This window comes from Drosophila mauritiana, chromosome X (assembly GCF_004382145.1).
Source record: "Drosophila mauritiana strain mau12 chromosome X, ASM438214v1, whole genome shotgun sequence".
In the NCBI taxonomy this organism is placed as follows: domain Eukaryota; kingdom Metazoa; phylum Arthropoda; class Insecta; order Diptera; family Drosophilidae; genus Drosophila; species Drosophila mauritiana.
In genome coordinates this window covers 15,313,740-15,335,351 of record NC_046672.1, presented here as the reverse complement: position 1 = coordinate 15,335,351, position 21,612 = coordinate 15,313,740, and the positions used below count along the sequence as shown (strand labels likewise).

The following is a 21,612-nucleotide window of genomic DNA, read 5'->3' as shown; positions in this document are numbered from 1 at the left end:
CGCTTGTCAAATGACATAATCCGTCCATAAATATTGTATAAACAGTATGGAATCGAGTTCTATCTACTGCAGTTGCTGCTCTTGCTCTACCGTATTCGTATGCGTCACAAGACGACGTCAGCTGCAAGGCAGTAGTGCACTGAGAAAAAAGACCTGCAAGTTTGCCATATATTCAATATGTCAGTATAGAGAAGATGCTACTTCCAAGGACTAGTAAGCAGATTGTTATTTATTAGATATTAGTAGGCAGTAGTAGATACTATCTACTAGATAAATAAAAAATCCATTAGATGTGTTGTTACTTTTCCAACACTTTTCCCCAAAGCCTCGATCATTTCCCTGCACTCCCAGCTAAACAAAAGAATGGACTGTGGAGGGGAAGAGACTGGAGCAAGTGAGCTAGTTACACCATCGCCACAATGGGCCGTCGGCGTGACAAGTGCAATCAGTGCTGATACAAATTAATTACGACGCAGACAGAGCGCAGACGAATCGCTATATATGTACATATATATGCACCGATATCGCGTGGGGAGATCTCGGCTTGACATTGGCATCTCAACGGCAAGAAGAGAAGCCCGCCAAGTGGCCGGCGGCGAAGTGGCGGAGCAAGTGCCGTAATCCGAGACAGCCACATCCATATCCACATTCGAGAGACGCCGCCACCGATCGCGGCATCTTCGCAGCTGCAACATGAATATACATATACATATATATATGCACACATGTATGAAAAACAGGAAGTAATCACTCTCCTTTGCATGCGAACGATTTACAATAAATAATTATGATAATGCTGCTCTGCTGCTGGCGATGCCAGTGATGAATGCCAGTTCAAACGACCGGAAGGAAGTGTTTGCACTTGTTAATGGATCCCGGATCCACGATCCTCAGTTCCAAGTGCCCAAGTGCCCCATCTCCGATCTGCGATCTGCAATCTGCAATCTCAGCGGCGCAAGATCATCGTGTCTGAATTGGCAACACCTTCGGGTAACAAAGCAAAATGGGCGGGCTTCTTGGGAGTGGGGGGGCGTGGTTAGAGCCATAAAAGTCGGAACTTGAGCTATCTGGTAAATCAGCAATTAGGTTATAGTGAAAAAGGGCTTAAGTGCCGCCTGCTGTTTGAAGCAAATGCAAAAGCAAGTGGGCTGGGCATTAAAGTTAATTACCTCATATATTCGACACTTAAAGCACAGAAACTGTTGTATATATAATTATTTATGGTAATTTCAGCAATTGCGAAATTGTAGCAATTCATTCCGATGTGGTATTTTTAAAAGCTCATGAGTATTTTAAAGCAAAGCAATATTTGTGTATAGAGATTTCTTTTAGAACCCAATGGAGATTTCGAGCTCAAAAAATTTAGTGCTGCAAAGTGAAATAAATGGTTAAAGTCAAAAAATCGCCAACCGCAGCCTAATGTCATAACAATTCATTCAAACTTGGCCTACCAAACAGCCAAACAAAAGGACCAACTTTTAAGCTCGACCGCACCGTTTTGAAAATATTTTCACATTTCCGCATTTTCACCGCGCCATTAAAGCAGTCAGGGATTTTCGAACTTTCTTTTCAAGAACACTTTCCCTTTTTTTTTTGGTTTTTTTTTTGTTTTGGGTTCAAAGATGTTCGTTGTTCTGGTGAATTTTGGGAACGAGTGTCTGGTTTTATTCGACTTGCTGGCACTCTTGTTCGGCTACAATTTCGATGTTCGACGTTCTTGAATTTCGTCGCACTTGGCGCAAAATGAAAATGATAATAAACGAAAAAAAAGGGTAAAAAAAAGTAATCGAAGGGTGAGGTGCTGGGGTTAAGTCATTGTAATATTCGAATTACAATTCCTGGTATTCCTCTGGCATTCCTCAAATGCTATTATCACTCCGCACAATCGACTTGTAGCATTATATTTTAGCACCCAAAATTCCACCTGAGAACCAATTGAAGTCGAAAATGTTTCGCTATGTATGCTTTATGTTCTGCGATTTCTTTTTACGTTGTTTAAACTAATGGTAAACAAATAGTAAAATTGATTCCATTAATTTCTGCGTAAACTGTGCAGACTTTAGGCTTTTTAATCGCTTGGCGAATAAAGAAACAATCACAAACAGGCAATTAGAACGAGATGGTATCTAGTTATATGTATATGTGAATTACCCAACACTTCAATTGACTTAAAGTTCGGCTTTTGCCTGCAACATGCGCCATGGAGTCAACCAGCTTAGTGGAATTTGTCCGCAGTATCATTACATGATTATTGCCCCCGCGGCGACCTTCGCACCCCCGTGGCCACCCACGCAATGCCCCCACCCGCATGTTTCTCTATGTTTTTTTTTTCCTCTGGAGCGGAAGCCACCAAACAAGCGGGATTCATGAGCACATCATCATTATCATTGGGGCCATTATTATGCATTATGTGTGCCCCGATTACCATCTCCGTTTGTCGGACGAGGGCTTCCCGTTGTCCACGGGGTTGCTGGGGGGGATTGTGGGGAGTTACGGCGAATTCCGGGGAGTTCCGGGTATTCCGGGCATCCCGGGGCATTCCGGGGGTACAAGGATAAGCGGACTTTACGCAACTTTCCGCCATGAGTGCGCTTACATGGGCCATCACATGATTATGGCCATGAATTGTGTAGGATTACGAAATAAATGCGAGAGCGGCAATTGATTATCACAATTTTAAATATTTTCCGGGCGGGAAAAGCAGCTACAATTTGTTGCCGAATTATTCCACATTTGGCGGAAATTAAAATGTGCAAATAAGTCGCATTGCTCGCGACTTATTAAAACCTTGAAATAAGTATTCAATTTCAATGAGCAGCCAACTGTTTAAAAAATGTCGTTTGCAGCAAGTTTCGCGACAAGTTTCAAATGAATATTAAAGCAACAATTTAGATATCATTCTTGAGCAAGTATATAACCCACTTATCACACTTTCCGAAAGTACCAACTTGATAGAGTTTTATCGAAACCATGTCACTGGAAATCTGCTCAACTTTTATGGCTCATACATCAGATGCTCCACTCCGGGGATAGTAGTTTCTTCCCACCCAGCGAACTCTGAAGTTTTTCGACGAGCCAAAGTTTGTGAAATAGCTTGGAAAATAAGTTTAGCTGAGCGATGATAGAAACTGACAAACAACTTGATGCATTGGATAAGCACTTGGCCACGATGATGGGGATTGGGATGGGGATGGGGATTGGAATTGAGATAGAGATAGCGACTCAGAGACGTGGAAAAGCGACTAGATGCTAATTAAAAGCGGCGACAAATTGAATCAAAGTTAAGTCGCGACAAAGTTGGGCCTTGCACGATTTTCTCAATATATCTAATTGTTTCCCCTCTTTTCCCATATGCACATATGTACATATACTCGTATGTTTTATATACATACACGTACATATATGTATATTTACACCAACCGCTCTCTAAAAGCCAGACAAACAGCCGCCAACGATAATCGATGAACACAAAGCCAGCGAAAAATAAAACTTGAAATTTATCACCGAAAGATTCTTGAACTCGTCACTAAGGTCATCCACTGTCCCCCCTGCCCCATTCCCCTTTAACCCCTCTCGAACCCCCTTCGCCACGCGATCAGAACAGGTATCGCGGTGTGTGCTGACTGATTGTTTGACTGATTGATCGCCCGATCATTGATTGATTAACTCCCGCTCGCGCTCTTCTTACACATAGAGAAATGAGTAGTTTAAACAGCGACAGTGGCAGATTGTTTAATGTTTAATGTTTAATGTGCTTGAATTACCAATGTTATTGTTCTTATTGTTAAGTATTCAGTTTCAAACCTTTACCTCTGCTTAAACTATCTGGGCAACTTATTCATTCATTTTAAGTTAATTTTACAAAATAACTTTAATATTCAATTATTAAAGAATATTGATTTAAGCTTTGATTATTTATAGTATTCATTTACTTTATACTTTATTATTTATAGTACTTACTAATTGTTTCTACCCGTGCATTTGTGTTTTACAGGCATGTGGCAGCCATGAGGCGGCAGCGCTCCACTCGCCGCCAGCTGTTATTATGTCCGGCCACTTGTTGCAGGCATTCATGATGCAACTGAAACTGCAGCGACCGGCGGCACAGCGAACTCGATTCCAGTCACTACTGGGCTGCGGCCACGAAAAACACTCATACGCCATGTGGGCGCGAGGCGATCGGTGGATGTTGCAAGAACGGCAGCCAACAACAACAGCAGCCACGGGCGCCACACTGGCCCACGGCCAAGGCTAGGGCTAAGGCTAGTGCCACAGCCACACAGCACCAACAACACCACCACCGCCACCACCACTACCACCACCACCCCAAACCACCCACACCAGCAGCAGCAGCTATAGGAATACAAAACACAGCCACCACCACCACCAACAGCAGACACAACAACAACAACAACAACAGCGACGACTGCAGCAACAACAACGTTCAACATCGGAAACATCAAGGAAAGTTGAAGAATTCCGTTGAACTCGAACGAAACAAAAACATCAAGAAAATGTCTGAGGTAAGCCAAAGTCACACAGTTACACAGAGAGAAATTGAGTGCTGTCAAGATAAAAAACGATATAAGGAGCTTTGATATACACTAAACACTTATCTAATATACTAAGATTTAAATAATGAATGTGTAATATCAACTTATTGGGTTACTATTTTAGTTTAGATATATTTCTTGTGATATGTTGGTCATTCTATCTTTGAAATAGTTCTATAGTTTTTGCAGTGTGTCCTCAAGGATGATTAAAGGAGCCAGACAGAGAGTGTTTCTTTGAGGCAGCCTTTTTAAAGAGACGGGGGTCAGAATTTCCATTTTTATTGAATTAAAATCGATTTTCCGTTTATTTTATCAAAAGACTTAAGAGCATCAAACACATTAAAAGCAAAAAACCACACACACACACATGCACAGAGACACAAGAACCTATTTGCGTGTGTGTGTGTGTATTTTTGTTAGTGTGTTTGTGCTCATAACAAGAAGAACAAGAAGATGTCGCTTTCACATACAAAGTCTTCAACTATAAACTTATATAAAAGTGGGGAATGAAGTGCAATAAATGCTAGATAAAAATCGAATGGGCCATTTTCTACAAGATAGATAAGGAATTATAAACTTTTATGAACAATAACAAGGCCAATTTAAACGTGACTTGGATGGCAAGCAAATGGTTTATAAAACTTAATAATAACTTTGTAAGTGCAAAAAAAGAATATATACCTTTATTGCTCATTTTGAATCCATGTTTCGCCAAAAATATATATTATTTTATATATTTTAGTTATAACTTATTGTGTTTTGATTGCATAGCAAAAGATATGTATCTTGAATTCATTCGTTAACTTTTTCAATTCAAATTCTTGGCGCATCTTGAACGCCATCGGCTCTTGACCTTAAGATTATATGATGGCTCTAAGATTATTCTGGAGCTGCGTTCCTTGGGTCTTACATTGCTTTCGCTGCCCCATCTCCACTGCCACTTCCTGCTGGCATTTCCCGCATAGGCATTTGAATTTTGGGTCACTGACGTCGTCATCGTCATAGCCATCGTCATCGTCATCGTCTTTTGTCGCCAACGTCGCCATCGCCTCATGTTTATGTATGTGTGCGACTCCATGTGGCGGCTATACGGCTATATGGAGCATACCTATGGGGTGGGAGCATCGTGAGCAACAGGCGGCAATAACTGAGTCGAGCAGCTGTCGCCATAAACAAGCGGACGACGGACCCATACGACGGACTCGCACACGCAGACATAAATATTGACCTAATTTGCACCTGTTTACAAATTCATTTGAGCCACCCAACTTCCCACTCCATCTAACCATTTCGCGTCCTGGCAGGACTTTGTGCTTTTGGCGCATGATTTATGCAGCAAACGGAGCGCGACAACCACGACGGCGTCTCCATCGCGAGCACTCCTAAATGGGTCGACCATGTCCACATCCACGTCCACAGGCACATCCATACATCCACATGTTCAGCCACGTCCGCGTTGCACAGAAGCCAAGGAACGCCACTTCCATCGCTCCAATGCTCGTGCACTGCGAGAAAATAGCAATGAAAATGTAGTTTAATAGCCACTACATTTTCGCCGATAAAAATCGTTTTCCATCTAAAATTGTAAAAACGCTCACGTTCGACATAAACGGAAATCACCAATTGCTCTTTTTTTATTATTATTATTATTATGGCCAATAATTTTATTAATAACATGGCATTTTCTCGCTGTGCATGGCTTTTCGGTCAGATTGCTTGTTGGCATGTTATTAGGGAGAATATTTGCATTTTCAACCCGCTCGTTGAAGGGAAAAGTTAGCTGCGGGAGCAACAAATTTGCAAATGCGAATTTCGATGTTATTTTGCGCTGGCTTACGCGGTGTATGATTGATCTGCCTGGGATGGGATGACATGCAAAATGTAACGAACTAAATTAGGGTAATCGTAGGCTGAACTAAATGACATTTGGAAAGATTCACTAGTTTTGCTTTTGAAGAAGAAAACTTTAAAACGCACTTTTTGGCCTAAAGGTAATGTTAAATAAACTAAAGAGGAGACTCATGTTGAAAAATAAATAGTTTACTACGAAATAAATTTGTGAAACAGCTTTGCTTTGACATTTGAGACGACTTCTATTTTCCAAATCAACTTTATTGTTAGGTTATTGATATCATTGCAGCAAGAGTACTTTCATAAATGGAATATAAATAGTTCAGAAACAAGTTCAAAGTAAACTCACTTGAAAAATTCTCTTTAAATGAATTTAATAAATAGGAAATAAATAGAAAGCGGTTTTAGACAGCTCAGAGCTACGACCCTCGAATAGAAAGAGAGATGGGACTTGAAAATCATTTCCAGTTGGACAATTGGTGCTCCATCAGAAGTGAGTTAATCCCGAGAAGAGCCTGAAATTGAGATACTTAGCCGGGTGAATGCTTAACTTTAATTGCCGAGTGCACCAGTTGCGGATTAGGAGCACTCGAAACGCGAAACGATTCAATCGAGAACTTAATGAGTGCCTTGGTCATTTGCCTCGACTCGAATGGAATCCACTGATGGCAATGATGGTAATGATGATGATGATGGTGGGTGATGATTATGGCGTCTGGCAATTAGGCCGCCCTGCCATCAACTTGTCCTCGCCCATGACATTGCCATTGAATTATCCACATCCTTAACCACATCCTCATGCCCATTTCTATGCCCACACTGGTTATTCCCATCGTCCGCATCATCATCGCTGCTTGTCTTTGGCAGCTCGAATCAGTTGTTGTCCATTGTTGGCATTGATTTCCCTTGATTGATGCGTTTTTAATGAAGGCGGGGAGGCGCCAGGTGCCTCGAATCATTAGCGCGATTTTCTCCACTTCTCTGGCGTTGTATCCGTATCTTTTTATGTATCTGTATCTGTATCCGTATCTGTGTGTTGTCTCCGCTTTTTGTTTTGTTTTGCGTGTTGCCCCCGAAAGACAAACAGCCAGCCCTGATCCGCAATAAACTAAATGAAAAATAAATAGTCAATAACAATGGGGAAAGTGGAGCAAGTAGAGGGGTTTCCCCGCACGAAACCAGAAGGCGAAGAAAGTGTCGCAATGTCGTGGCCTGAAATTGACACAGCACTAAAGTTACGGCAAGCAAACAAAAGTGGCCAACAAGGAGCTGTGTGGGTCAGGTAGGAAAAAAGGCCGCACAACTGTGTGGAAAATGGGGAAAAACTAACTGCGATGGGTGAACGAAGAGCAGGAAAACGGGAAAACTGGACAACTGGGCAACTGGCAAACGAATGGAGCTTCCCCACGTGAGACGTGTACAAATGAACTCGGGTGCAGCACCCAAGGATATACATACGTGCATGTAGTTGCACACGATCTGCGCCTGCAAGTGTGCCATAAAAAATATTGTAATCACAAACTAGGCGAACGAAGGACCCAGAAACAGAACAACATGCCACACAGCAAAACGGACACGTATCTCGACCAGTTTTGTCACATTTCACATGAACAGCCAGGCTGTTAGCAGTTCACTTGGGAAAAACAAGACAAATCGAATAAATGAATGGGACAATGTGGATTATAACATGATTTCTTGCAAGTACTTAATTAGGTTTTCCCTCTTGAATGCAAATCGACTCCCTTTTCTAACGGATTTTGTGGAAATAATTTGTGGCCAAATTTTCATCAAAATTTGCGAAAAATTCAAAAATCCTAGAATTTTCAAACTTGAATGCAGATCGAATGGGATTTAAACAACGAACTCAGCGAGGTATGACATTCCTTATTTGAGTCATTATTTTCAATGTTTTGATCAAAATACCGATAATTTTTTTCACAAAAAATCTGGAAAACTTTTTTCGACAAAAAACCCAATTTTCAAGTTGGCTGTTTTGGCTATAACTTGTCTAAAAATGGTCACACAGCAAAAAGAAGTACCATTTTATACTCCTTATAACCAATACTAACCACCCCTTTCACTTTTAAACGGATTCTGTAAAATTAATTTTTGGCCAAATTTTTGCATTTTTTGTAAGGGGTACCATCATCAAAATTTGCGAAAAATTCAAAAATCCTAGAATTTCCAAACTTGAATGCAGATCGATTTGGAATTAAACAACGAACTCAGCGAGGTATGACATTCCTTATTTGGGTCATTATTTTCAATGTTTTGATCAAAATACCGATAATTTTTTTCACAAAAAATCTGGAAAACTTTTTTCGGCAAAAAACCCAATTTTCAAGTTGGCTGTTTTGGCTATAACTTGTCTAAAAATGGTCACACAGCAAAAAGAAGTACCATTTTATACTCCTTATAACCAATACTAACCACCCCTTTCACTTTTAAACGGATTCTGTAAAATTAATTTTTGGCCAAATTTTTGCATTTTTTGTAAGGGGTACCATCATCAAAATTTGCGAAAAATTCAAAAATCCTAGAATTTCCAAACTTGAATGCAGATCGATTGGGATTTAAACAACGAACTCAGCGAGGTATGACATTCCTTATTTGGGTCATTATTTTCAATGTTTTGATCAAAATACCGATAATTTTTTTCACAAAAAATCTGGAAAACTTTTTTCGGCAAAAAACCCAATTTTCAAGTTGGCTGTTTTGGCTATAACTTGTCTAAAAATGGTCACACAGCAAAAAGAAGTACCATTTTATACTCCTTATAACCAATACTAACCACCCCTTTCACTTTTAAACGGATTCTGTAAAATTAATTTTTGGCCAAATTTTTGCATTTTTTGTAAGGGGTACCATCATCAAAATTTGCGAAAAATTCAAAAATCCTAGAATTTCCAAACTTGAATGCAGATCGATTTGGAATTAAACAACGAACTCGGCGAGGTATGACATTCCTTATTTGGGTCATTATTTTCAATGTTTTGATCAAAATACCGATAATTTTTTTCACAAAAAATCTGGAAAACTTTTTTCGGCAAATAACCAAATTTTCAAGTTGGCTGTTTTGGCTATAACTTGTCTAAAAATGGTCACACAGCAAAAAGAAGTACCATTTTATACTCCTTATAACCAATACTAACCACCCCTTTCACTTTTAAACGGATTCTGTGAAATTAATTTTTGGCCAAATTTTTGCATTTTTTGTAAGGGGTACCATCATCAAAATTTGCGAAAAATTCAAAAATCCTAGAATTTCCAAACTTGAATGCAGATCGATTGGGATTTAAACAACGAACTCAGCGAGGTATGACATTTCTTATTTGGGTCATTATTTTCAATGTTTTGATCAAAATACCGATAATTTTTTTCACAAAAAATCTGGAAAACTTTTTTCGGCAAAAAACCCAATTTTCAAGTTGGCTGTTTTGGCTATAACTTGTCTAAAAATGGGCACACAGCAAAAAGAAGTACCATTTTATACTCCTTATAACCAATACTAACCACCCCTTTCACTTTTAAACGGATTCTGTAAAATTAATTTTTGGCCAAATTTTTGCATTTTTTGTAAGGGGTACCATCATCAAAATTTGGGAAAAATTCAAAAATCGTAGAATTTCCAAACTTGAATGCAGATCGATTGGGATTTAAACAACGAACTCAGCGAGGTATTACATTCTTTATTTGGGTCATTATTTTCAATGTTTTGATTAAAATACCGATAATTTTTTTCACAAAAATCTGGAAAACTTTTTTCGGCAAAAAACCCAATTTTCAAGTTGGCTGTTTTGGCTATAACTTGTCTAAAAATGGTCACACAGCAAAAAGAAGTACCATTTTATACTCCCTTTAACCAATACTAACCACCCCTTTCACTTTTAAACGGCTGTTTTGGCTATAACTTGTCTGCTAACTGCTAAGTATAACACATACCATATTTTGGAAAATGCTATATCGTTTGAGGTATGAGATTATCCCAAGCACAACCGAGCAACGAGATATGTACAAATTGGTAGCCGAAGCACTATCACCTATTTCCAAATCCAATCAGTGGGTCTAATGTCAAGTCAACGAGCACAGGTCCACTTGTGGGCTGAGGATATTCGATTCTGGCTGCGAATTCATGACTTTGACGTCTCGTGGAGGCCGCAATCGGGGGTCAAGGCGGGGCCAAGGTCATAATGAGAGGGGGTGCACCGCAACACCCCACATTTGCAGCCACTCTTGTAATCTCCAATCGGCATAACCTTCATTGAACCGCAATCCGAAAGGTCAGCAGGGGGACATTGGCCCACTTAAGTGACATCTGATACTGGGAGGCAGCGTTAATCGGTTGTAGTTAATGGGAAATGGGCAACTTATAGGCATTTTCGATTGATTTGTGCCCTTTTACAAATATGTGATATCCTTGTTTTGTATTTAGGAGGTGTTCTTTGAAAGTAAGAATGTCTGGTGTCCAGAATTTTCCACGTAAACTGACTTAAGGACGTCATCTAGGCAAAGGTCCTGCTTGCCAGCTGTTTCATCGGTCTCCAAGCATCTGCCTTCGCCCTCGTCCTTCGTCCTGCGGCCCTTTCAGCAATCCGATCATTCCGCATCATTATGAGGAAGCCAGCGACGCCTTTGCACTCGCAGCAGCTGTCGAAATTAACATAAAACATTTATGGCAATGTCGCAGTGTCGCGGGCAGGACTAAGCCGTTTGTATCCTGATTTGCATGCATTTGCATATGAGGAGATGAGGGAGGAGGCAGGATGCGGATGCGGGATGCGGTATGCGAGATGTGGGATGTGCCGGATGGAATGGGTTGGCAAGTGTCCTGGCCGCTTGAGCTGTCGCGTTGAGACGCGTTTATCTGTGCGTATGCAGAAAGTTTTCCAATTAAAAGTTTCGCCCAGGTCCAAGTCTGTCGCCGCATCTCCGTCTCTCGGTCTTGGGTTACCAGCTCACCGCCCGGATTCTGCGTCCTTTTGGCGACAATTAAGCCCCATAATGAGCTATAAACTTCCAGCGACAAGTGGTAAAGCTTCGCAGTGGCAGAGGCACGCAAAGTGCCCTGTTAAAATGCGCACATATGGCAAATAAATACGCATACGCCAGGTGTGACAGCAAAGCTGATGGCCCACTTCGCCGAGAAAAGCACACTTTGGCCAAAAAGTTGGCAAAGGTTATTAATTTCGTATATGCTGTAATAGCCAAAAATGTATTCTGATGTTCCAAAATTATTTACAACTTACAATGATATAAATCATAGAAAATAATAGCAGACAACTTTCCAGCATGGCTCTACAGATTCTTTAAGGATTTTCTGTGCTTATGGGAGCGTTTTAAATGTATTGAAAATTCATCAATAGCTTTGATAATCTATTGTCCGTGGCCAGCGGAATGTTTGCGTCTTCTTTCCCCTTCGACTTTTGTTGTCAAATGAAGCGTGACAGCTGCCAGGGATTGTAAAGCAAACAATTGTCGAAAAATTATTGCTGCCTCATTTGCTGTGGCGGCCCAATTTGGCTTTGACACCTTTGACAGATTGCTTGGCATTGTTGGTCTGTCACCCCGCACCCCCTGTTGCCTTTTGCATTTCACCTTTAACCTTTGGCACTTGGGCCTGCCCCACAGAGCCTTTGCCAAAAGAATTTCATAATCAGCAGCAGTGCGATAAAAATAAACTCGGGTTGGGGCTGATAAGAGGGTGGCGCCATTGCGTCAGCCGCCTTTGCAACTCATCAAAAATGTCTGAAATGAGGCTGGTGGGTGGCGAATTGTGGGCGGGGCTCTTTGTGGGCGGGACATGCCCTACAGCTGCCACCAGCGGGGATTTGTCGAACGTCATTTGCAATATGCGAGCAGCCAAAGGAATGCCATGCCAAGTGGCGTGCATCCTTCCCATCTTCCCACCAGCCTCGTAATCCCCAATCCCGTGAAAGCCACCCACCGCCCACATTTTAGCCTGCTAAAAGTGAGTTCCTTCTGCTCCTGGCAGTAATCCTTTACCAACATATGTTGGCGTTCTTTAAACAGTATCAAGAGTATCTATTAAATTGTATATACTAAAAGAAATCCATTTTAAATCATATGAAAGTATCTATAAGAATTTTTAGCTTGCATCGATAAAAGAAATATTCAACGAAACTATCTAATGCAATATTTATATGATTTATTTATTCTAAATAGCTTCATATTGGAAGAACTCCCTTGGAAACTGGGTTAAACCCACCACATTCATAGCCAAGCCATCAATATTTGTTCGTTGTTTCCTGGGAGCTTTTATCCGCCGGCCGAAAATTCAATTTAGGTGGCGCCGCCCACTTGGCTTCCCTCCCTCGGGGACATAAACCCCAATCTGGATATCCCATTCGAGGGCCTTCGGCGATTTGCCAGAGATAAGGAGGCCGCTCGTGGCATCCGCGGCAGTCCGCTGTCATCCGTTGGCCCGGCCGGCCTTATCATAAATTTCAAGCACGCAGCAAATAAATCCAATTAAATTAGCAACAATCTCAAGTGGCCGACGGATGATGGCTGCAGCTCCTCCTCGTGTTGGCTCCAGCTCCTTGTTGGCTCTTTTTGCGCTGCCGCTCCTGTTGCTCGGCCTGATTCTGTCCTGGCACATCCTTGTGCCACTCCTATTCCGCTGGCCGGGATACATTATTTTCAATTTGCCTTCTGCGGCTGTCCAGCATCTCTCTCGCCACCTTCGCCTCATCATCCATCTTCGAGGGCCCATCTCGTCTCTCATCCCACATCGCATCTCGTCTTGCTGGCCAACCAACCTATGGGCATCGGATTTTTATGGGCATTGTGTGTGGTTAATATACCGCCCACACAAGGAGCACAGTGAAGCCTTGACAGAAGGCCATGGGAAAACACTACTACTACTGATACTTATCCCGTCCAACTTACTGAATCACTACTGTAGCTGTAGCTGCTTCACATATGAAGTACTATTTCGATTTGTTTGCCTCCCCTTGAACTTCTTTATGCCGCCTCGCATTTGTTTGTTGTTTGTTATTCAATAGAAAATCAGTTTGTTTCTTCGCCGCGGCTTTTTGTATTGGAGTAAAATGTGCTTTGATATATTATCAGCATACAAATGCACTCAGCTAACGTGAATTTCGGTTTCTTCTCGCATTTCTAAGAAACCAAAATCGAATCCTAGTCTGGAGTCCACCCCAATTGAAATTAGCAGCATCTGGTGCAGAATGTAATGTATTCCTCGGCAGCTGTGTGAAAATTAAAGGCCCAAAAAGGGTTTATCCGCCAGCTGGTGAATGGAAATTATGGGGGTTACATCGAGGAAACTATCGGGAAAACTGAAGCTGAAAACGTTAGGAAATAGCCAATAATCAAAATGTATATTTCACAGCAGATGGTCATTTTTTCTCTAAGTTTTTTTAATTTAATGTACTGCTTGATAAGATTAAAATCACTTTCCACATGTGCATGATATATGATTGTATATGCGCTTTATCAATATCATTGATGAGCCTTGTGCAATCAAGATAATTTCCTTTGCATATGCAACCGATTAACAATATTGATAAGCTTGCTGCTCTGTAAGACAAGTTTATATTGCTAATTAGCTATCTTATATCGCTATCAATTGTTTATTGTTATGAATGGGGGAGGCGATTGATAAACTTTTCGCTCAATGTACAATATCGAGTAATGATGGTCATGATTTACCTTTTGTCAATTAGCAAATGCAACAAATTAAAATGGAATTATTTTCCAGCTAGAAAGGCAGAAGAATGTGCAAAATTGGCTACGAATATTTCAATTAACAAGTGCATTTATATTAAAGATGGGATATTTCTTTTACCCCGTAGAACGGCATTCCAAACTGGGAAGCTATTCCATCTCGGCACTTCATCGTTCTCCTGGCGGGCAGTGGAACGGGATGGGATGGGATTTCTGGGATGCCAGTTGCCGACCTTTGGGCAATCAATTAAGTTCTGCGGCACGCAATCTCCCCGAGTGTTTGCTGACCATCTGACCAAGTGACCAACTGACCAGCTAACCAACTAACCACCTAGCCAACAGACCATCCAAAGGAGCTGCCTCATTAGAACTGGAGGAGTACTCCTGCATTCCGATTCCCTGCGATGACAAAGGGAATGGTGGGGAGTGGGCCGGGGCGTGGAGTGAATCTTGGGTGCCCACGTTGCGGCTACGTGACAAACTTGGCACGACAACGCGTACCCTGAATTTTCAAGCCACTGCGAAGTGAGCCAGCGATTTAATAGAATTTAAGCAGCATTTAGGCGGGGTTATGAGTTGTGAGTTGTGAGTTGCCTGGAGGGGCAACCGGTGACAAGTGGGGGCCAGGGACCTTTGCCACATAAATCTGTCAGGCCGAGAGCAATTCTCATAAAATAATAATGGCAACAGCAGAAACGGGAATGAGAACAAGTGCACTGAGAAAAAATTGTGCAGCTTTCCCAGCCTTAAAACAATAAAAACTGTAATGGTTTGAAACTGGAAAAATATGGATTTCAATCAATATAAACTTCAATGATATAATATATATGTTTTGATGAAACATTCAGTTTTCTTTCAATTATAAGCAAATGTGTCTTTTATCACTTTTTTTATGAATTCGTAGCTTTTCTCATTTCTTTCTCTCAGTGCACCAAAGACAAGGGCAGGTAAATGGTGCAGCGATAAAAACGCGATAAAGTCATTCAAAGTGTTTAACCGGCGGGCGGGGGAATCTGTGGGGATCATCTCGAGAGTTGGGCGGCTGGGTGGGTTGGATGGGCGGTACGAATCGGGGCAAACAAAGTCAAAATTTTCCACATGCGCTGTTCCGAAAGAAGAAGAAGAGGCAAAAAACAAAAAAAAACCGAAGCACTCTCGCTCACCTGTACTTTTTTTGTTCTTTGTATTTTTGTGTTTGCTCGACAGTGTCATAAATTTGTTGATGTTTGCCTAACACTGAAGGGGAGTGGCAGCTGGTGGTGGGCGTCGCAAGGGGAGGGGTGGCGTCAGCTGGGTGGCAGGTGAGAAGCGGGTGCAAGGTCATGCACACAATTATATTACGCCTGGCCAAACAGAGTCGAAAATCATGGAAAAATAACCAATCGCATTCAGTGAACGCATTTGCAAATGAGCGCATTTTACGGCAAGCAAAGGGGGATTAAGGGGGCTTAAAAACCCCTTTTTCGAAAGAATTCCTCTGAGTGACGTGTCAGCAAAGCGACTGCGAAGTGAGCAGCGAACTCTGACAGGTGGTGAGCAGTGCTGGTCCAGAGTATTGTCGCATTATCTCGTCGGGTGGGTAATCCAGTGATTCTGCATTTCGGACATTATCGCAGCTGCACAAATGAGGTGAAAATTTGTGCATTTATTTATTTTACACGCCAGTGAGTCGGCATAGAGTGTGTTGGTTTCAGTTCTTAAAGTAAAGAAGGATATCATAAATATTTCACATATTTCAATTGCATATAGTTAACTTAAACATACCATTTAAGTTACATGCTTTCCAAGCTGTTTCTGCTTAGATTCAACATTCGATTTGCCACAACTTTTGCTTTCTTATTCGCTACAATTTCTTCTGTCTGCCAGCGACAATTGCTGCAATCCCAAGCAATTCAAATATTTGGCGAGCGTTGTCGGGCGACTCAGTACTTTCATTATCAGACATCGTCGCAGCAGCACACAAAGACATTTAAAATGCGCTGTGCCAATGCACTGGAAAAAAAAACGAAATTTAAAGCAAAATTTTAATAAGAAATAGTATGGTATATATACATTTTTTATTTGCAGAGTTATTACAGCACTTAAAGGTTATATTGAGCATACTTACCATGTTAATGATAATTCCATTTAATTTATGCTTTTAATAACACCCCCTTTTATTCACTGTGTAGCTGCTTGGCAGCATTCTGCTTCTTACATTTCTGTCTCAATCTGTCACAGCAGCCAGCTTGAAGTGAAGATCTTATCGCTTATCTCGCCACCGTCAACAATTCTCGTTTGTTCGTCAATTTGTGTGTCCCCATGCCGGTCCTTCCCCCTTCGGTATCCAACCCCCCATCCCCTTGTTTTTCAGCTTGCCTTGTCACACATTTAACTTCTTCTTTTTTTTTGGCCATTGCGCTGATAAGACTGCCAACGCTGTCACCACTTTTGCCAGACGCCTTGCAGAGACGTCATCAGGTGGACAAACGGAGTGATCCGGAGATCGTATATGGGTTGAGCCGTGGATTCCACAGTGAGGCAGAAAAATCTGGCTGCTAGCAGTCCATTTGCATCCCATTGACGCACAACGTGGCGTATGTTTGATATCAGGAAGCAAAACTCTGTGAAGCTAGCAAATAGCAACTTACTATGATATTTCCGCTCGCAAATTCATTCATTTCTCAGCTCGGATTAGGTTGCATGCTACTCACAATGGTAATTAGATTGAAAAATAATTACAAAAATGGCGCAGAGACAGCTCAATCTGCAGGCATCAGTTTGCATTTCATGCAGTGACGTTCAACATGGCGTATGCGTAATATCGGCGTATATGTATATGGCACCAATGGGGATTTGCGAGAACAATCGAAATGGCACCTGATCCGCAGCATCATCACGTTCATTTTCGGTCGTCAGCTACAGTTTCGGTTTTAGTTTCAGTTGGAGGAGTGTCACATTGACTGGGGACCCACGTGGCGTATGCTTGATATGTTTGCCAACAATGCGGGCAATGGTTTCAGTTTTCAGTTCAGCACAGTAGAAGTTCTGGTCCTTGATAGAAAGATTTATTTACCCCGAAATAATGGTTTAGTAAGTAGTTTTCAGTAGCTATATGACTGCTTTCCCAATCTTCGACTGGCACCACAATTAAACCTTGCAGCACCTCCGTTTTGTGTCATCCAGATTGCCTGTCAGTCGGCTGGTGGCGGCATCCACATGAATGCATTTGCGTGTTTCTGTCGAGGGCTTTTCCCATGTCCCATTTCCCATTTTCCGTTTCCCATTTCCCGTTTCCCGCTTCCCTGGGCCTGCCAAACATTTGGCCGAGGAAGCAGCTTGTTATCCCGCCCGCCATTCCCCCTCCGAATCTCCTCCTCATCGTGCTTAAAGCAAATGTCATGCAATGTTCTGTTTTAATCAAAGGATATTCGAGCGCATCATACGAATAACAAATGCAAGCACATGCACATAAGTACACGTATTTATTTGCATATGCATTAAAAGGGACCTGCCAGCATTACCTCGGGAATTTTTTGATTTTTTGCCAGCGAATGTGGCGCTAATTGACGCCACTTTGCACTTAAAGTAATGGCCTCTCAAAGGATCCGCAAAAACCCCAAATACAGTTAACTTCATAATGGAAAAAAGTGTTAGCTGCGTGCTGCGTTTATAGAATACCCTGGAAAACGGGGGATTTTGGTACTGAGCTTAATGATATTCAAGAATTGGGTAAAAAAAAAGAAATAAAGTTTATTGTAACTTGAAAATCGTCTAAATTGAATACAAAAACGCCCATCTAAATCTGATTTTCAAAGGGTATTTCAAGTGGTTGTTGTGAGAAGCCAAAAACTATTTTCGCTGCAGCAAACGTGTCACCTGCAATGAGGGGCGACGTGATGCGAGTGGGCGTGGCAGGTGCAAAGTGCATTATATCTAAAATAAAAATGGAAGATGGAACATCAAAACGGACGTAAAGCTGCACAACAATTTGAGGACAACGTGTGCGGAAAATGTGCTGGGTATAAATCGAAGAAAGGAAAATCGGGAAATGGAGGAGAAGGGGGGATTGGGGGGTTGGGGGTGGACTTTCCATGGGAAACTGCAGCGGAAAAGAGCCACGACTTAGAGTGTAGTGAAGCGTGAAGCGGCGGAAGTGCTGTTGACTTTAGTCGGAAATGCCATAATCTCATGCTCATGCCAACTGAACAGTTCGCTTATATATGTGTATATATGTATAAGCTTCTTTTTCCAATGCATATATACCAGTTTATATATAGACAGAAGTTTTCCGTCTTTGAAATAACGCTTCATTGAAACCAATTATCAGTTGAAAACTTTCCGCGAGCACAAAGGAAATGAACGACGACGAGTTCCTACTAAGAAGTTAATCAATCAATGCTTAAGCAGATTCTGGGGAAATATTTGCAATAATCTTATTTAGAATCTATATCTATATTCCTTCCCAATCAATTATCAATCAATTTTTAAAATCCTTTTCTCAGTTGAAAACTTGAATTATCCTTGAGAACCATAACCATAATGCATGCTTATCGGATTATTGAGCTCGAGTCTTGAGTTCCAGCTCCAGTAGCTTCGATCTTATCTGAATCAGTTTTATTTGCCGCAATTAGGGCACTTATTCCACGTAAATGCCACTGCACGGAGTACGTCATCATGTGTGAGGAGCGGAGCGGAAAATGTTAGCGTTTTATTGGAATTTATACTTATGCGAAAAGGACCTCGGCAATTCCGATTGAGAGCTCCCTTGAGTGCGCGATTTGTGATGGCGAAATCCTTGGTCCTTGTCGGTCGCACGGCATTGGCTGGCGATGATGGTGATTGGGCCTATGATGATTGCGATTTCGATTCCGATTGCGATTCCCATTCCCAATCCCAGTTACAATCTCATTCCGATGGCAGGCACCGTCTGTCTCCGGAATTCCCCAACTTCCCCGACAGAGCTGCGGCGCTTCCTTGGCGCTGCTCATTATCCTTGGCAATGTCTTTTTAAATTGATTTTTTCGCTCTCAGCTTATTACACACACTCACACTCGCACACTCACACACACACACACACAAGTGCAGCAAATTCGCGCGAGTAATTGTCGGTGCCTGTAACTCAGCCTCAATGTGTGCGATATATTTCCACTGTTTTCATTTTATTTTCATTTCATTTGAGCCCAATTCTCAAGAGCTGCAAGTCACATGCTGGGGCACATGATTAGGTCCACTGTAGGTAATATATACTACAAAACCATCGTGGGTTTTAACTATCCAAACACAACTCGTCTTGGCCATCAAGGACTACAATTGCTTTCGAACAAAACTGTATATCCTGCATCCCACGTTCGCAGAGCACACTTACATATGCTGAACTTGGCACACTCTACGTTTTGTCACTGTTTATTGACTTGATGGCGAAGGGTCGAAGGTTGGGGAATCCGCCCCCCCTACCCCTCTTTTTTTGCAATGCTGTTGCGCAGGCCTTTTCATTTCGCATTCAGGGGGGTGGTGGGCGGTGGGGGATTCCCCGCACAATTGTTGCCAACGGATTTTCGGCTTAAGTGCGAGTGCTTCTTTATATAAGCATATGCCATATGTGTGGGTATATATATATGTATCATATATATATATATATATATACATATATGACTCGATTATATTCCAGTTTATGCATTATACATGCCTTTTCCGTTCGCATGTCTGCCCTCATCTTTTTCGTACATCTTTCGTTGTTGTCCTTGTGTAGGCCGCTTTGTTATAATCGCATTTTCAGTTATTGTTTACCACCACCACCCACCACCCACCGCCCTTCGAATCCTTCGTGCCCATCCTTGGAATGTCCTTTGTGCATTTCGAATGCGGGCAAACGGAAAATCTTGCGAGGTCCAGGTTTTTGGGGCTCGCAAAAACCTACTCATGCATATTTCAGTTGGCCATCCAAACGTTCACTTTCTTTCTGCTGCGTGTAAGTGGCATACACAGAAAAAAAAAACTGATACTAAACTAAAATACTCGAAACTACAAATCGTAAATACTATAGTCGTCAACTCTAGCACCTTATGGTGATTATTTCCCAAGTGAATTACCCATTTGATTGACCATTTCCTTCGGTGTGTTAAAACTAATGACCAAAATCAAAATGGATGCGGCTTATTTAAAGTAAGGCCTCGTTATCCTCTTGCTGCTCCAAGTGCAACTTTTTGCGGGCCCAAGTTTAGTGCATTTGCTTTGATTGCATTTTGGCGACGCCATTCCACTAAACACATATCCTTTCGCCCCCATATCCATCGCATCCATGGCGTGCAGGATATTCGCAGGAACACTTGCCCGTTTTCGGTTCCAGCTTCATGTGTATTCATTAAAAATTTAAGTGCTTATTTACACTTTGAGTGAGTTTGTTGGCTCGTCGGGATGCAGGGCGATGCAGTGGGATGCAGTGGGCTGCTGTGCGGTGGGCGTGGCATGTGCAGCACAGGGACCACAAGTGCATTCACTTCGGCCACATGGAAAACCGCAGTGCAACCAAGGCCCTGCTCTCCACATGACCCGACCCATGCCACGCCCCCCTTGGCTGGACACCGCCCTGTTTTGACAGTTAATCATATTTTGGAATGCAACATGGACATGACACCATCCACTGGCCACGGAGCACGGAGCACCCGGCTATGGCATGACTTTGTTGGACACTCATTGCTGGCCCGCCATTCCTTTGTATGCCCAACGGGCAGCAAGGGGTTAAGGGGGCTAAGGGGGTTAAGTTGGTTGGGCTAGGACCGAAAAGCGCTCCTGGTGCAACCAACCACTGGTCCACGAGACGAGCTCCTTGCAAAGAGTGCTAACCACAACGCAATCGATCCACACAAATTGGCCATCGGCAGTGATTGAATTTCAATATGCTTCGGTCAACTGCAATTTTTTCTCAAATGTTGTTAAGATTTCATAGTAACTCAATAATGGGGTTTCTTTATTTTCTGCCAAATTTAAAGTTCCGAATTTAAAGTTCAGAATGCGCACTTTATTTCCAACTGAAGTGTAATGGTCAAAAGAAATTACTAAAATTGTTGTTGAAAGTTTATCGGATTTTAAAGTAAATGAACTAATATTTGTAGCCTCTACTGATATTATATAGTGCTTATATATATATATATACAATATAAAATGTTTTTCTGCGTTCTATAGATTAAAATAGCAGCCTTAGTCATATTATTTTACCACTAATCAACGAGCGTCTCCAATTTGATATGAGCATACCCCTTTATCCACCTGCAAAACAGATCGATTTATCGCTGGTAACTTCCTAGGTATATCCGTGCCACGCCCCTTCGCCGCGGCCGCCTTCGCCTGCGAATCGCCGTACTGAAAAATCCGGCGTAAATTTATCAGTTTACTGATAAGTGGCAGCCAACATGGCTGCTACTTGGCTTTCGCCTCTGCCGTTGGCTTTTCTGCTAATTAATATTCAAAAACTTCTTAACAGTTTGCCGCTTTTGTTGTCGTTTGCCAGGCGAATTGATGC

General features: G+C 41.9%; 1 protein-coding gene across 1 annotated transcript in view; it reads left to right on the top strand.

Annotated features, from left to right (window-relative positions):
• The first annotated feature begins 4,374 nt into the window (after window positions 1–4,374).
• Window positions 4,375–21,612, top strand: part of LOC117148647 (adenylate cyclase type 9) — a 30,629-nt gene continuing 13,391 nt past the window's right edge. The window contains exon 1 of the mRNA XM_033316148.1: window positions 4,375–4,523. Within this exon, the coding sequence (XP_033172039.1) occupies window positions 4,515–4,523 (9 nt within the window). The 5' untranslated portion in view covers window positions 4,375–4,514. The remainder of the gene's footprint in view (window positions 4,524–21,612) is intronic.